General features: G+C 42.7%; 1 protein-coding gene across 3 annotated transcripts in view; it reads left to right on the top strand.

Moving 5' to 3' along the window:
- The window catches only part of LOC135504990 (transmembrane protein 150A-like), a 36327-nt gene that overhangs the window by 3422 nt on the left and 15592 nt on the right, over window positions 1–17313 (top strand). For all 3 annotated transcript variants that reach the window (XM_064923980.1, XM_064923978.1, XM_064923979.1), the window contains exons 3-4: window positions 2208–2255; window positions 14863–14949. In XM_064923980.1, coding sequence (XP_064780052.1) covers window positions 2208–2255; window positions 14863–14949 — 135 coding nt within the window. The remainder of the gene's footprint in view (window positions 1–2207; window positions 2256–14862; window positions 14950–17313) is intronic.

Raw genomic sequence — 17313 nt, 5'->3', positions numbered from 1 at the left:
TTGGCCAGCACTCTCTAGTGCTCCTTGAAATGAAAGAGTGTTTTTGTTGAGGTCATTAAACTCTGGGAATTTCACAGAAGCGCTAGATAACACAACTCTCTAGCTAACTGTTGACTTCAGGTCCTTGCAAACGAGAGAGCGACTCTACAGTAAACCCCTGGATGAGGCCAAGGTCCACAGGCACACCAAATAGAATGGACATTGCAACGCAGCCACGTCAAGAATGTCACTTCTCAGATCTAGGATCAGATAACCCAAGCCCAAATCCTAACTGTAAGCATTGGAGGACAAATACTATCTGACCCTGTACCAGCAGTTCGGTGCAACTTCTATCAACTCAGAATTAGGGACTGTGTGTTGCACTCGTAGGAAAAAAAAGGTTCCGGTTATTCGTCTATCACCATTAGATAACCCTTTTTGGTTCCAGGTAGTAACTCTTTTTGGTTTCAGATTGAGTCCTTTTGGGTTCCATGGAGATCCCTCCGTGGAAAGGGTTCCTCATGGAACCCAAAAGGGTTATTCTACCTGGACCCAAAAGGGTTCTTTCTACCTGGAACTTTTTAGTTTCTAGATACTGTAGGACCTTTTTTTTCTAAAAGTACAGCATAAAGGCTTCCTTGTATTCCAAAGGGTGCAGAGAGATCTCAGGTATGCAGGCTGCAATGAGTTTCCATGAGAGATGAGGCACACCCCTTTTTTCATACGCATTTTAGGTTGGTTACTGTTTATGTCAACTCTCTCTCTCTGTCTCTCCAGTGTGACAAAACATAGTACATTCTACTGTACTGTACCTTATGAAACCCCTGTATCGTGGGCGCTCAATTTTTCTTCACAACCACTTCCAAACGTTTCCCTGTCTCTCCTGTCTGAGACAGCGATAGTAACCCTGCTTGGCAACCCCTGGCCAGGCTGTTTCCAGACATGCTGTTTCATAGACACTTAACACCTGCCTGCCTGTGGGTTTATGGGTCTACTACTGCCGTACGTAACCCAGAGACCTACACTGTAGTTATGTTTAGCTTGGGCACAGCATGAGTCCTTTGTCAAAAAGGGTTGTGTATTTACTGTAGGAGAGACATCTTCAGAGAAGGTCTTCAAAAGATTTAATCTGAGTAACTAAGTTAAGCACAACAGAAGTATGCTATTCAATTAGATGTGATGTGTTATCATTAGGGTCCCAAGTTTTCCTAACCAATGATATAGGGAGTTATTACTGGTCAGGCCACATGGCCTCAGCCAATGAGTTGCATTCATTTTAGGTGTGTCCCCCCACGTCTGACAGGATTTCTGCTTTTCCCCAGAAGGTCAACCCCCCCCCATATATTTGTTTGCTCACCTAAGTGAAGGAGGTATCGATAAGCATGACCAAAGCATTGCCGCATTATCATCCCCCGCAATCAATAGATATTGAATAGAGGTTCTCAGACGGTATGGTGAGACTTTTAAACGTCTCTTCATGTTGCTGTGTCAGCATGTTTTTTTGGGGTGATCCTCTCTGTGATCTCATCAGAACCCAGTGCCCCATCAGTGTCAGTCTATTATGCAACTCTGTTTTGCGTACATTATGATAGTGAGTGTCCACGAGAACACCGCGTGATCTGATCCTGATAGGTAGTGGTTGAAACCCAATGTTCTCTCTTCAGTAGCCTATTGTCAACCGTCAGATAAGAGACTGCTGCCCTGAGGGCTGAACTCTCTGGAGTCGTGGTCGTGTTGTGTTTGGTGCCGGTTAGCGGTTGACAGATAACCTTCAGAGAAAGAGGAATGCATAGTGCAGATCCAGTTTGCTACAGTCAAAGGATGTCCACAAGACATGTACAATTAGACCACTTGGCCATGGAGGTGGCTGTGCACTAATTCATGAGGACATCTTTTGACTGCAGCAAACTGGGTCTGGAAACTCGAAACTATGACCCTAATTAATATGTTATTAAGTGACAAAGGCAATCGGAACCACCAACTGATGAGTCTGCAGAACCGTTGTGGGGTTCATAGGGTTGGGATGTAGCTATTGCATGAAACGAAGATTAACATCTAGTTTTGTATTAAGGCTAGTGCAATACACTCCTAGATATTTTCCCAGCTAGTGGGAAGTCGGGCTGCAACTCTTTACTATTCTACTCGTTCTGAGCACTCTAACTTGTACCTTGTCGTTCTATTGACTATGTAACACTTGGATAAAAACGTGTCTCTTATTTTATTTTCAGATATGCCATGGCCCTCTACAACCAGCATGTCTGCCCCGTGGATAACTGGTACAGTACTTTATGATCAACTCTCGATTGATAATGTTGACTCACCCATAATCAGTGTCCTTATCTATAGCAGAAAGGGGGAAGGGGGATACCTTGTAAGTTATACAACTGAATTCATTCAACTGAAATGCATGAGCTCACCACATGTCATTATCCACAACAAAGAGAACTGATACTCTTTCAGTTGATGTCGTTTTTTGGGGGGGGCTCGGAGATAGAGAAGGATCCCAGTGTGGCACACCACGTCATTTCAACGTGGATAATTGGGTAATATTTGGTTGAGACGTTGATCAATGAGATTAAAACCTATTCACCCAATCAAAGAAAAAAAGTCTGGAATTTCCATCCAACCATTTAAAAGCACAGCAAAGTTCACATGGGAATACATTGTCAGATATTTTGTTTATTTGGTTGAATTGGAGACGTTAATCCAACATATCATTTGTGAACACGTTAATAGGCTATTTATTGTATTTCAAAAGTTCTATTGAATTGTGTTTGGTTGTCAACGCAAACCAAATGTCAACATTTGAAGGAGGTGTATCTTCTGCTTGGATAGTTCCACTGTTCCACTGACTTAGTCTGGTTTTTATTCCAGTTTGTCTACAAATGAAAAATTGATATGTTGGATTCATGTCTCCATTTCAACCAAACATCTAAGTTAAAGAATATAACTAAATCAAACTTTAAATACACTTTCAATCAAGTTTGATTTGATTTAGTCCTATTCTTTAACTTGTATTATTTTTGGTTGAGATGGAGATGTGAATCCAACATATCGATTATTCATTTGTAGACAAACTGGAATTAAAACCAGACTCAGTGGCACAGATGGAATTATCCAAACAGAAGATCCTGCTTCAAATGTCAAATCAAATCAAATTTTATTTGTCACATACACGGGGTTAGCAGATGTTAATGTGAGTGTAGCGAAATGCTTGTGCTTCTAGTTCCGACAATGCAATAATAACGAAAGAGTAATCTAACCTAACAATTCCACAACTACTACCTTATACACACAAGTGTAAAGGGATAAAGAATATGTACATAAAGATATATGAATGAGTGATGGTACAGAACGGCATAGGCAAGATGTAGTAGATGGTATTGAATACAGTATATACATATGAGATGAGTAATGTAGGGTATGTAAACAGTGGCATAGTTTAAAGTGGCTAGTGATACATGTATTACATAAAGATGCAGTAGATGATATAGAGTACAGTATATACATATACATATGAGATGAGTAATGTAGGGTATGTAAACATTATATTAAGTGGCATTGTTTAAAGTGGCTAGTGATACATTTTTTACATCAATTTCTATCCATTCCATTATTAAAGTGGCTGGAGTTGAGTCAGTATGTTGGCAGCAGCCACTCAATGTTAGTGGTGGCTGTTTAACAGTCTGATGGCCTTGAGATAGAAGCTGTTTTTCAGTCTCTCGGTCTCTACTTTGACGCACCTGTACTGACCTCGCCTTCTGGATGATAGCCGGGGTGAACAGGCAGTGGCTCGGGTGGTTGTTGTCCTTGATGATCTTTATGGCCTTCCTGTGACATCGGGTGGTGTAGGTGTCCTGGATGGCAGGTAGTTTGCCCCTGGTGATGCGTTGTGCAGACCTCACTACTCTCTCAAGCCTTATGGTTGTGGCCGGAGCAGTTACCGTACCAGGCGGTGTTACAGCCCGACAGGATGCTCTCGATTGTGCATCTGTAGAAGTTTGTGAGTGCTTTTGGTGACATGCCGAATTTCTTCAGCCTCCTGAGGTTGAAGAGGCGCTGCAATTCAGTTTGTCCGTGATGTGTACGCCGAGGAACTTAAAACTTACTACCCTCTCCACTACTGTCCCATCGATGTGGATAGGGGGGTGCTCCCTCTGCTGTTTCCTGAAGTCCACAATCATCTCCTTTGTTTTGTTGACGTTGAGAGTGAGGTTATTTTCCTGACACCACACTCCGAGGGCCCTCACCTCCTCCCTATAGGCCTTGATGACGAGTTTGGAGAGAACTATGGTGTTACATGCTGAGCTGTAGTCGATAAACAGCATTCTCACATAGGTATTCCTCTTGTCCAGATGGATTAGGGCAGTGTGGTTGCAATTGCGTCGTCTGTGAACCTATTGGGGCGGTAAGCAAATTGGAGTGGGTCTAGGGTGTCAGGGAGGGTGGAGGTGATATGGTCCTTGACTAGTCTCTCAAAGCACTTCATGATGACGGAAGTGAGTGCTACGGGGCGGTAGTCGTTTAGCTCAGTTACCTTAGCTTTCTTGGGAACTAGAACAATGGTGGCCCTCTTGAAGCATGTGGGAACAGCAGACAGGGATAAGGATGATCAGACTGGGATAAGGGTTGATGTTTATCCACGTAGATATACTTTGATATTTGGTTGCATTGACAACCAAAAATAAATCAATATCACTAAATATCATTACATTGAAAATCAACTAGAGCTTTAAACTCTAGGCCTACGTGTTGTCTATTTCCTGGGTTGAATTGAAACGATAGTTGTTGATGACTTTGTAAATGCTATATAGGCGTAAATAGCATCATTTATGATATGAGTGATAAAGTATGGTCACATTTAATTTGTTCTGTTAAACCTACCCTTTGAAATCAACAGTGAATCTATTTACTTTATAAGTGGAGACCTCAACAATCATTCTCACAATAGCACCATGTTAATAGTAAGTGGCAAATATCATACAGTAGCTAAGCAGGGCTGGGCTTGGTTTAAACCTTGGATGGGAGACCTAAAGGTAGCTGTAGATAGATCAATTTTCCAAACGTTGAAGATCAGGCGTTGTTTTAGGTTTGTCTGTTGAAATTTGGTTACCATTATGACATAATCCTGTGGTTTAAATGCATAACAACAGTTGATTACTTTTTTCAAATTCAATGTATTTTCCACATAGATTCCACGTTGCAATACGTTGACAATTTGCGTTGAAACAACGTTGATTCAATCAGTTTGTGCCTAGTGGAATAACGGTTGCCCAAACTTTAACTGTTGTGTCGTCACTGATTTGGTTTGTTATTGAAAATTGATTTATTTGTAAAGGTGATAACCCCAGAAAAGGTATTGTTGTAATCATCGCAGTCTTGTAGGGTATGATGTTACGGCATAGTTTGTATCTACGTGGATAAACATCACACTAGGTACACGGTGTGTTTAGCAGGTCCTAAACACACCATGAATCAAATCAAAATTAAATTGTATTTATCACATGCGCCGAATACAACGGGTGTAGACTTTACCATGAAATCCTTACGACCCCTTCCCAATGACGCAGAGTTAGACATTAGACATTAGAGGAATAAAATACACAAGAATGGTGTTATATACAGGAAATACCAGTACAAGATCAATGAGCAGGAGGACGAGATATTTGAGGTAGATACAGTTGAAGTCGGAAGTTTACATTCACCTTCGACAAATACATTTAAACTCAGTTTTTCACAATTCCTGACATTTAATCCTAGTAAAAAGTCCCTGTCTTCGGTCAGTTAGGATCACCACTTTATTTTAAGAATGTGAAATGTCAGAATAATAGTAGAGAGTGATTTATTTCAGCTTTTATATCTTTCATCACATTCCCAGTGGGTCAGAAGTTTACATACACTCAATTATTAATTGGTAGCATTGCCTTCTTGCCTCCTTGCTAGCACACACTTTTCAGTTCTGCCCACAAATTTTCTCTAGGATTGAGGTCAGGGCTTTGTGATGGCCTCTCCAATACCTTGACTTTGTTGTCCTTAAGCCATTTTGCCACAACTTTGGAAGTGTGCTTGGAGTCATTGTCCATTTGGAAGACCCATTTGCGACCAAGTTTTAACGTCCTGACTGATGTCTTGAGATGTTGCTTCAATATATCCACATCATTTTCCTGCCTCAATGGTCATTATGGCCAAACAGTTATATTTTTGTTTCATCAGACCAGAGGACATTTCTCCAAAAAGTACTTTGTCCAGTTGCAAACCGTAGTCTGGCTTTTTTATGGCGGTTCTGGAGCAGTGGCTTCTTCCTCGCTGAGCGGCCTTTCAGGTTATGTTGATATAATACTCGTTTTACTGTGGATATAGATACTTTTGTACCTGTTTTCTCCAGCAGCGTCACAAGGTCCTTTGCTGTTGTTCTGGGATTGATTTGCACTTTTCACACCAAAGTACGTTCCTCTCTAGGAGACAGAACGCATCTCCTTTCTGAGCGGTATGACAGCTGAGTGGTCCCATGGTGTTTATACTTGTACAGATGAACGTGGTACATTCAGACATTTGAAAATTGCTCCCAAGGATGAATCACACCAGTGTAGGTCTACAAATTTTTTTCTGAGGTCTTGACTGATTTCTTTTGATTTTCCCATGACGTCAAGCAAAGAGGCAATGTGTTTGAAGGTAGGCCTTGAAATACATTCATGGGTACACCTCCTATTGGCTCAAATTATGTCAATCGCCTATCAGAAGCTTCAATGACATCATTTTCTGGAATTTTCCTTTTTAAAGGCACAGTTAACTTAGTGTATGTAAACTTCTGACCCACTGGCATTTTAATACAGTGAATTATAAGTGAAATAATCTGTCTGTAAACAACTGATGGAAAAATTACATGTGTCATGAACGTAGCAGATGTCCAAACCGACTTGCCAAAACTATAGTTTGTTAATAAGACATTTGTGGAGTGGTTGAAAAATGAGTTTTAAGGACTCCAACATAAGTGTATGTAAACTTCTGACTTGTAAGAGCAGCATATGATGAGTGTGTGTGGGTCTGTTTGGGTTTTGTCGGTATGCGTGTGTGTTTTATGTGTGCATATGTAGTGAATGTGTGTGGGTTTGTGTGGGAGTGTCAGTGTAATGTGTGTGAGTGAGTGTGTATGTAGTGTGTATATAATCGTGTGAGTGTGCATAGAATCACTGCAAGATAAGGTCAGTGCAGATAGTTTGGTTAACCTTTTAATTATTTAGCAGTCTTATGGCTTGGGGGTAGAAGCTGTCTCGGAGAGATAGCCGTCTTGGTCTGAGAGCCGATGCGCCGGTATTGTTTTCTGGACAGTAGCAGAGTGAACAGTTTATGACTGGGGTGGCAGGAGTCTTTTGCAATTCTCCAGGCCTTCCTCTGACACCGCCTGATCTAGAGTTCCTTGATTGCAGGGAGTGATTTACTGGGCTGTCCTCACCACCCTCTGTAGCGCTTTGTGGTCGAGGACGGTGCAATACCAAACGGTGATGCAATACTGTATGTCAAGATGCTCTTGATGGTGCAGCTGTAGAACTTTTGAGGATCTGAGGGCCCATGACAAATCTTTTCAGCCTCTTAGGGGGGAAGAAGCGCTGTCGTGTCCTCTTCACGTGCATTTGTGTGGACAAGATATAATTGTACTGGAGGGGATGGCCGCCATTTTATGGGCTCCTGACCAATTGTGCTATTTTGTGTGTGTTTTTGTGCTGTTTTTAACTTTTTTTGTAGATAATGTTTCCGCCGTCTTTTCCTATGATGAAAAAGAGCGTCTGGACATCAGAACAGCGATAACTCGCCTCAAACTGGACGAGGATTTTTATTTAATGAGTTGGACACGAAGGATATACTGCCCTTCCCGGACCAGGCCCAAATCCCCATCATTCGTATGAAGAGGAGACGCCATTACAGAGGTCGAAGAGCTGGATGCCTGGCGAGACTGCGTAGGCGAGTGGTTCATTTGCCTTTGCCCTCTGTTCTACAGGCGAACGCTGGAGTATAAACTGGATGAGCTCCGTTCAAGACTATCCTAAAGGGACATTCAAAATTCTAATATCCTATGTTTCACTGAGTCGTGGCTGAACAAGGACATGGACAATATACAGTTAGCTGGGTTTTCCGTACCTTCGGCAAGACAGAACAGCAGCCTCTGGTAAGATCGTAGGCGGTGGTGTGCGTCTCTTTGTCAACAACAACTGGTGCACGATCTTTAATATTAAGGTTTTGCTCGTCTGAGTTAGTGTACCTCCTGAAAAGCTGTAGACCACACTATTTACCAAAATAGTTTTCATCTATATTCTTTGTAGAGGTCTATTTACCACCACAACCAGATGCTGGCACTAAGACCACACTCAATGAGCTGTATAAGACCATAAGCAAACAAGAAGGTGCTAATCCAGAAACGGCGCTCTTAGTAACCAGAGACTTTAATGCAGGAAAACTGAAATCCGTTTTATCTAATTTAAATTTAAAAAAAATCTGGATCACCTTTACTCCCCACAGAGACACATACAAAGCTCTCCCTCGCCCTCCATTTGGCAAAACTGACAATAACTATCCTCTATTCTATTCTGTCCTCTTGATTCCTGCTTAGAAGCGAAAACTCAAACAGGAAGTACCAATGATGCCCTCAATACGGAAATGGTCCGATGAAGCAGATGCTAAGCGACAGGACTCTTTCGCTAGCACAGACTATATGTTCCAGGATTCCTCCAATGACATTGAGGAGTACACCACATCAGTCACTGGCTTCATAAATAAGTAAATCGACGACAACGTCCCCACAGTGAACGTAAGTACATATCCCAACCAGAAGCCATGGATTACAGGCAGCCTCCGCACTGAGCTAAAGGCTAGAGCTGCCACTTTCAAGGAGCGGGACACTAATCTCTCTTGTAAAAAATCCCACTACGCCCTCCGATGAACTACCAAACAAGCAAAGCGTCAATACAGGACTAAGATCAAATCCTACTACACCGGCTCTGACGCTCGTCGGATGTGTCAGGGCTTGCAAACTATTGAGCTACCCAGTGACGCAAGTCTACCATATGAGCTAAATGTCTTCTATGAACACTACAGCTCCATCAATGCGGATGGGGGTTTGCTCTACCCTCTTTCTCCTGTAGTCTATGATCCGCTCCTTAGTCTTACTGACATTGAGGGAGAGGTTGTTGTCCTGGCACCACAGGCCTACCCCCGTTGTGTCATCAGAAAACTTGATGGTGTTCAAGGCGTGCATGGCCAAGTAGTCGTGGAGAACAGGGAGTACAGGAGGAAACTAGGCACACCCCCGAGGGGCCCCCTTATTGTGGGTCAGCGTGGCGGAGGTGTTGTTGGCTACCCTCATCACCTGGGCTCGGTCGTCAGGAAGTCCAGGATTCACTTGCAGTGGGAGATGTTCTGTTATAGGATCCCCTGCTTGGTGATAAGCTTGGAGTGGACTATAGTGTTCAAATCAATTCAAATTTATTTATATAGCCCTTCGTACATCAGCTGATATCTCAAAGTGCTGTACAGAAACCCAGCCTAAAACCCCAAACAGCAAGCAATGCAGGTGTAGAAGCACGGTGGCTAGGAAAAACTCCCTAGAAAGACCAAAACCTAGGAAGAAACCTAGAGAGGAACCAGGCTATGTGGGGTGGCCAGTCCTCTTCTGGCTGTGCCGGGTGGAGATTATAACAGAACATGGCCAAGATGTTCAAATGTTCATAAATGACCAGCATGGTCGAATAATAATAAGGCAGAACAGTTGAAACTGGAGCAGCAGCACGGCCAGGTGGACTGGGGACAGCAAGAAGTAATCATGTCAGGTAGTCCTGGGGCATGGTCCTAGGGCTCAGGTCCTCCGAGAGAGAGAAAGAGAGAGAGGAGGAGAGAATGCACACTTAGATTCACACAGGACACCGAATAGGACAGGAGAAGTACTCCAGACATAACAAACTGACCCTAGCCCCTCGACACATAAACTACTGCAGCATAAATACTGGAGGCTGAGACAGGAGGGGTCAGGAGACACTGTGGCCCCATCCGAGGACACCCCCGGACAGGGCCAAACAGGAAGGATATAACCCCACGCACTTTGCCAAAGCACAGCCCCCACACCACTAGAGGGATATCTTCAACCACCAACTTACCATCCTGAGACAAGGCTGAGTATAGCCCACAAAGATCTCCGCCATGGCACAACCCAAGGGGGGGGGGAGCCAACCCAGACAGGACGACCTCATTAGTGAATCAACCCACTCAGGTGACGCACCCCTTCCAGGGACGGCATGAGAGAGCCCCAGTAAGCCAGTGACTCAGCCCCTGTAATAGGGTTAGAGGCAGAGAATCCCAGTGGAAAGAGTGGAACCGGCCAGGCAGAGACAGCAAGGGCGGTTTGTTGCTCCAGAGCCTTTCCGTTCACCTTCCCACTCCTGGGCCAGACTACACTCAATCATATGACCCACTGAAGAGACAAGTCTTCAGTAAAGACTTAAAGGTTGAGACCGAATTTGCGTCTCTGACATGGGTAGGCAGACCGTTCCATAAAAATGGAGCTCTATAGGAGAAAGCCCTGCCTCCAGCTGTTTGCTTAGAAATTCTAGGGACTATTAGGAGGCCTGCGTCTTGTGACCGTAGCGTACGTGTTGGTATGTACGGCAGGACCAAATCAGAGAGATAGGTAGGAGCAAGCCCATGTAATGCTTTGTAGGTTAGCAGTAAAACCTTGAAATCAGCCCTTGCTTTGACAGGAAGCCAGTGTAGAGAGGCTAGCACTGGAGTAATATGATCACATTTTTTGGTTCTAGTCAGGATTCTAGCAGCCGTATTTAGCACTAACTGAAGTTTATTTAGTGCTTTATCCGGGTAGCCGAAAAGTAGAGCATTGCAGTAGTCTAACCTAGAAGTGACAAAAGTATAGATAAATTTTTCTGCATCATTTTTAGACAGAAAGTTTCTGATTTTTGCAATGTTACGTTTTAGATGGAAAAAAGCTGTCCTTGAAATGGTCTTGATATGTTCGTCAAAAGAGAGATCAGGGTCCAGAGTAACGCCGAGGTCCTTCACAGTTTTATTTGAGACGACTGTACAACCATTAAGATTAATTGTCAGATTCAACAGAAGATCTCTTTGTTTCTTGGGACCTAGAACAAGCATCTCTGTTTTGTCCGAGTTTAAAAGTAGAAAGTTTGCAGCCATCCACTTCCTTATGTCTGAAACACATGCTTCTAGCAAGGTCAATTTTGGGGCTTCACCATTTTTCATTGAAATGTACAGCTGTGTGTCATTCGCATAGCAGTGAAAGTTAACATTATGTTTTCGAATAACATCCCCAAGAGGTAAAATATATAGTGAAAACAATAGTGGTCCTAAAACGGAACCTTGAGGAACACCGAAATTTACAGTTGATTTGATTAGTGTTGAACGCTGAGCTGTAGTCTATGAACAGCATTCTCACATAGTTATTTATCCTCTTGTCCAGGTGGGAGAGGGCAGTGTGAAGTGCACTTGAGTTTTCATCAGCTGTGGATCCGTTGACGCGGTATACAAATTGGAGTGGGTCCAAGGTGTCTGGGATGATGGTGTTTATATGTGGCATGACCAGCCTTTCAAAGCACTTCATAATTACAGGTGTGAGTGCTACAGGACAATAGTATTTTAGGCAGGTTAGCTTGGAGTTCTTGGGAACAGGGACAATGGTGGTGAACTTGAAACATGTTGGGATTACAGACTGGGACAAGGATATACATTTGAGTCTAGACACATGCCACTTGATCTGTGCCTGCTTTGAGAATGCACCCTGGTATTCCATCTTGCCCGGCGGCCTTGCGAGTGTGAACCTGTTTAAACGTTTTACTCATATCGGCCATGGAGAAAGAAAACACACAGTCGTCTGGACCAGCAGGGGCTTTCACGCAAGACTCCGTATTGTATTCCTCAAAGCGAGCTTAAAAGGCATTTTGCTTGTTGAGGGGGTCTTCATCACTGGGAATCTCACGTCTGGGTTTCCCTTTGTAATCTGTTGACGTCTGCAAGCCCTGCCTCATAGATAAGTGTTGAAGCAGGTTTAATAGGATTCCACCTTCCTCCTATATTGTCATTTTGCTTGTTTGATGTCTCGTTGGAGGTCATAGCGGGCTTTCTTGTATGCACCATATCCGTGTCTCGTTCCTTGTAAGCGGAGCATGGATATTGCCAAGCATGGATATGGCCTGTAATCCATGGTTTTTGATTTGTATATGTTCGATGAAGCCTGTGACTGATGTGGTAAACTCCTAAATGTTATTGGATGAATCCCGGAACATATTCCAGTCTGTACTAGCAAAACAGTCTTGTAGCCTTGCGTCTGCTTCATTGGAAGCAGGAGTATAGAGTCGTGGTCAGATTAGCCGAAGGGAGAACGAGGAAGGGCCTGTGTTTCTGTGTGTAGAATTAAGTAAACTAGTGGCGCAGGAGATGTGATGATAAAGTGAGGTAGAATGTTTTTAAGTCTCCCCATGCGGACACAGGGGACCATTATGTTATTTCAGCCTCACATTGATTTTACCTAGAAAGTGCCACACACAGTTGTAGACTTCCACTCAAGACAATCAGAAGTAATTTCAGTAATTCTATAATCTTTATCAAAACCCCAAAATTCCTGCTGAGGTATGTGCTTTAAATGTCAAACCAGCAAACTGATTTTGAACGGTTATGAACCAGCTCTTGCAAAAGGGCAAGAGAAACCGTACCTTCTCAACAAGTCTGCTTATTCAACATTAAATCGGGAGAAATTTGATAATTTATGGCTGGCTCGTTTCACAAGAGGGAATAGGCCATCTTTTCTCAACCTACATCAACAAGGCCCCCCTCTAGACTTCCTGGGCCCGACTGCCTTATTCAAACATAGTGAGGCATGAGAGAAACGGGGTGAGGGAGAAATGGAGAGAGGAGGGAGATGGAGACAAATTTGGAGAACATAGAGAGAAATAATATGGGAGAGGGGAGAAACGAGAGCATGTGGAGAGAGAGAGAGGAGTAATGGGTTAATTATGGGAAAGCAGGGATGGGAAGCAACTTTTTGGGGAAAGGCAATAGCATGCAAATTCTTTTAGGAGTGGGAGAATTACGTCTGTGGTATGTGTGAAGTAAACAGGGATTAAACATGCCAGGGTGCTACATTAATTCCAAGCTATTCCCACAAGCAGCAGACCTGCCCAAGCAAAAACAAACAACTATTCCAAACCCATACCTGCACTATACCTGGACATTTGACTGTAAGGAGCATTCTACTAACTCCTTAATCAGGGAATTCCAATCAAAGTTCATTGGTCGCGTACACAGTTTAGTGGATGTTATAGCGGGTGCGGTGAAATGCTTAAGTTGCTCGTTCTTAACAATCCAATAAGATGCCAAACAAGTACACAAATAATCACTCTAAAATGTTTTTGATGGGCCTCTCGGGTGGCGCAGTGGTTAAGGGCACTGTACTGCAGCGCCAGCTGTGCCATCAGAGACTCTGGGTTCGCGCCCAGGCTCTGTCGTAACTGGCCGCGACTGGGAGGTCCGTGGGGCGACGCACAATTGGCTTGTGGCGGGCCGGGCGCAGTGCGTGCTAACCAAGGTTTCCAGGTGCGCGGTGTTTCCTCTGACACATTGGTGCGGCTGGCTTCTGGGTTGGATGCGCGCTGTGTTAAGAAGCAGTGCGGCTTGGTTGGTTTGTGTATCAGAGAATGCATGACTTTCAACCTTCGTCTCTCCCGAGCCCGTACGGGAGTTGTAGTGATGAGACAAGATAGTAGCTACTAAAACAATTGGATACCACAAAATTGTGAAGAAAAAGGGTTAAAATTTGAAATAAAAAAAATGTTTTTATTTTTTTTTAATATTCTAGAAATCATACAAGATAAAGTGTACTCTGATCAGTAGAAAGACACATGTAATACAACAGTACCTGTCTCAATGTTCTTCAAAGCACCCATCAACAAAAACAGTCATCCATCAAGTGGGAGGCCGCCTCAGCTGGCTCGTCTGGCTCCCATGCTTCTGCCGGCCAGGCAGGCAGGCTCCCATCGGGACGGGAGGGGGGTACTGTCACGCCTGCGCCCGTTCGCTCCAGGGCGCCAGACTGCCCATCATTACGTGCACTAGCGCATCTTTGGACTCACCTGGACTCCATTACTTTATTGATTGCCCTTCCTATATCTGTCTGTTCCTTGGTTTGATCCCTGTGTCAGCATTATTGTCGTTATGTTTCCTCTGTCCAGACGCTGTCCTTGTTTGTTGCTTGTCAGTTATTTATTAAATGTTCACTCCCTGTACTTGCTTCTCGTCTCCCAGTGTTTGTCCTCACAATAGTGTTATGCGACGTGTTTACTTTAGTAGTGGTGGGTGTTCGGTGGGGACGCATTCTGATCTAGACTTTGCATGTGTCGAAGCATAACTAATGGGTGACTTTATGCTCTCAGGTCACACAGTCCATTCAGGATAGCCACCTGTCTAAGGCGGATTATGCAATAGTTCCATCTGCAAATATGCCTTAATAAGGAATACAATTCCCTCAGAAAAGTTATCCACTGGGCACAGATGTCAGTTCAACGTCTAGTTTTGATTTACATTTGGTTGAGTTGTCAACTAACATGAATTTAACGTGAAATCAACAACAAAAAATGAGCTTGTCATTGGATTCAGGTTAAAAGTTGGGTGAAAAAAAGTCTAAATTCCCTTACGTTGATTACTTTTTGCAAATCCAATCAGTTTTCCTTGTTGATGCAACTTCATCAAATTGTATTATTTTGTTGAAATGACATGGAAACAACGTTGATTCACCTCGTTTTTGCCCAGTGGGTAAAGTATGTTCCATTTGATAGCAAAAGTGTAAAGTAAAGGTCTGTTTTTTTTCCCATCCAGGCTGTATAATCAGTCGTGTGAGGAGAAGCTGTCTCTCCAGAGGGGTCCTGAGCTGTGCTGTACCCTGGACAATGTCCCACTCATCAGGTCAGTACCGTATTACACTGTCTGTACTAGAGGTCGATCGATTATGATTTTTAAACGCCGATACCGATTTTTGGAGGACCAAAAAGGCCGACAACGATTAATCAGCAGATTAAAAAAAATATATAATTAAAAATAAAATTTGTAATAATGACAATTACAACAATACTGAATTAACACTTATTTTAACTTAATATAAAACATCAATAAAATAAATTTAGCCTCAAATAAATAATGAAACATGTTCAATTTGGTTTAAATAATGCAAAAACAAAGTGTTGGAGAAGAAAGTAATATGTGCCATGTAAAAATGTGTGCCATGTAAAATATGTGCCATGTAAAAATATGTGCCATGTAAAATATGTGCCATGTAAAATATGTGCGATGTAAAAATGTGTGCCATGTAAAATATGTGCCATGTAAAATATGTGCCATGTAAAAAAGCTAACGTTTAAGTTCCTTGCTCAGAACATGAGAACATATGAAAGTTGGTGGTTCCTTTTAACATGAGACTTCAATATTCCAAGGTAAGAGGTTTTAGGTTGTAGTTAATATAGTATTTATAGGACTATTTCTCTCTATACCATTTGTATTTCATATACCTTTTACTATTGGATGTTCTTATAGGCACTTTAGTATTGCCAGTGTAACAGTATAGCCTCTCCTCGCCCCTACCTGGGCTCGAACCAGGAACACATCGACAACAGCCACCATCGAAGCAGCATTACCCATCGCTCCACAAAAGCTGCGCCCCTTGCAGCGCAAGGGGAATAACTACTCCAAATCTAAAAGCGAGTGACGTTTGAAACAGTATTAGCGTACACCCAGCTAACTAGCTGGCCATTTCACATTGGTTACACCAGCCAATAGGCTGATAGTCTTGAAGTCATAAACAGCACTGTGCTTGCAAAGAGCTGCTGGCAAAATGCACAAAAGTGCTGTTTGAATGAACGATTACGGGCCTGCTGCTGCTCAGTCAGACTGCTCTATCAAATCAGACTTAATTATAACATAATAACACACAGAAATACGAGCCTTTGGTCATTAATATGATCGAATCCAGAAACTATCATTTCGGAAAATAAAACGTTTATTATTTCAGTGAAATACGGAACCGTTTGGTATTTTATCTAACGGGTGGCATCCCTAAGTCTAAATACTCTTATTACATTGCACAACCTTCAATGTATGTCATAATTACGTAAACTTCTGGCAAATTAGTTCGCAATGAGCCAGGCAGCCCAAACTGCTGCATATACCCTGACTCTGCGTGCAATGAACGCAAGAGAAATTACACAATTTCACCTGGTTAATATTGCCTGCTAAACTGGATTAGTAGTTATAACTAGTGATTATGATTGATTGTTTTTTATAAGATAAGATTAATGCTAGCTAGCAATTTACCTTGGCTTCTACTGCATTCGCGTAACAGGCAGGCTCCTCGTGGAGTGCAATGGTTAGAGCGTTGGACTAATTAACTGTGCGGTTGCAGGATTGGAACCCTGAGCTGACAAGGTGAAAATCTGCCGTTCTGCTCCTGAACAAGGCAGTTAACCCACAGTTCCTATGCAGTAATTGAAAATAAGAATGTGTTCTTAACTGACTTGCCTAGTTAAATAAAAGGTATAAAAAATAAAAAAAATGTAATCGGAAATCGGCGCCCAAAAATACCGATTTCCGATTGTTATGAAAACTTGAAATCGGCCCTAGTTAAATCGGCCATTCCGATTAATCGGTTGACCTCTAGTCTGTACCATGCTGTTTCATTCATATTTACATTCGCACACTAACAGAAGCCTACACTGCATATATACACAGTACCAGTAAACAACTATGCTACACTATATACAATTTGCCCTGTGAGTTGAGCTGCATGTTGTTTCTTTGAGGTCGAAGGTCATCCATTGTGTTAAACGAATGATCAATGTATCTGCCATTTACCATTAGATAAAGCAAGCGCATGGTGTACAGTGAATGTACATAACAGGCTGCAAGGAGAGCAAGGTCTTCATGGCCTGTTGCTGTCATTAAATATCCCCTATTGTCTTTTTCATCTTTCATTTTTTCACCTTTCTGTTTTCCTTCTTATGTAGCCTGGGTTTCACTAGTCTGGCTAACACCTAACTCTCACACCTAAGTCCTCCTGACGTCAGAGTCTGGGATGGCTATTTGATGTTGTCGGCACAAAGTGTCAATGACGAAGGCGGCTGTGCTTTTACTGGTTTGCTCTCTGTGTCTTCCTCAATCAAACACGCACAGCAAAACACAGACCTCGAGCACCGCCCCCCTTCCATTACAACTGTTAGATTTTAAAATTCAAACAACGAGAAGTCTAAAATATTTGAGAGAGCCAATCAAACCAAAAAA

The sequence above is a fragment of the Oncorhynchus masou genome, chromosome 18 (genome assembly GCF_036934945.1).
Source record: "Oncorhynchus masou masou isolate Uvic2021 chromosome 18, UVic_Omas_1.1, whole genome shotgun sequence".
Classification (NCBI taxonomy): Eukaryota; Metazoa; Chordata; class Actinopteri; order Salmoniformes; family Salmonidae; genus Oncorhynchus; species Oncorhynchus masou.
The sequence above is the reverse complement of the archived record's forward strand: the minus strand, read 5'-3'. Positions and strand labels throughout refer to the sequence as shown.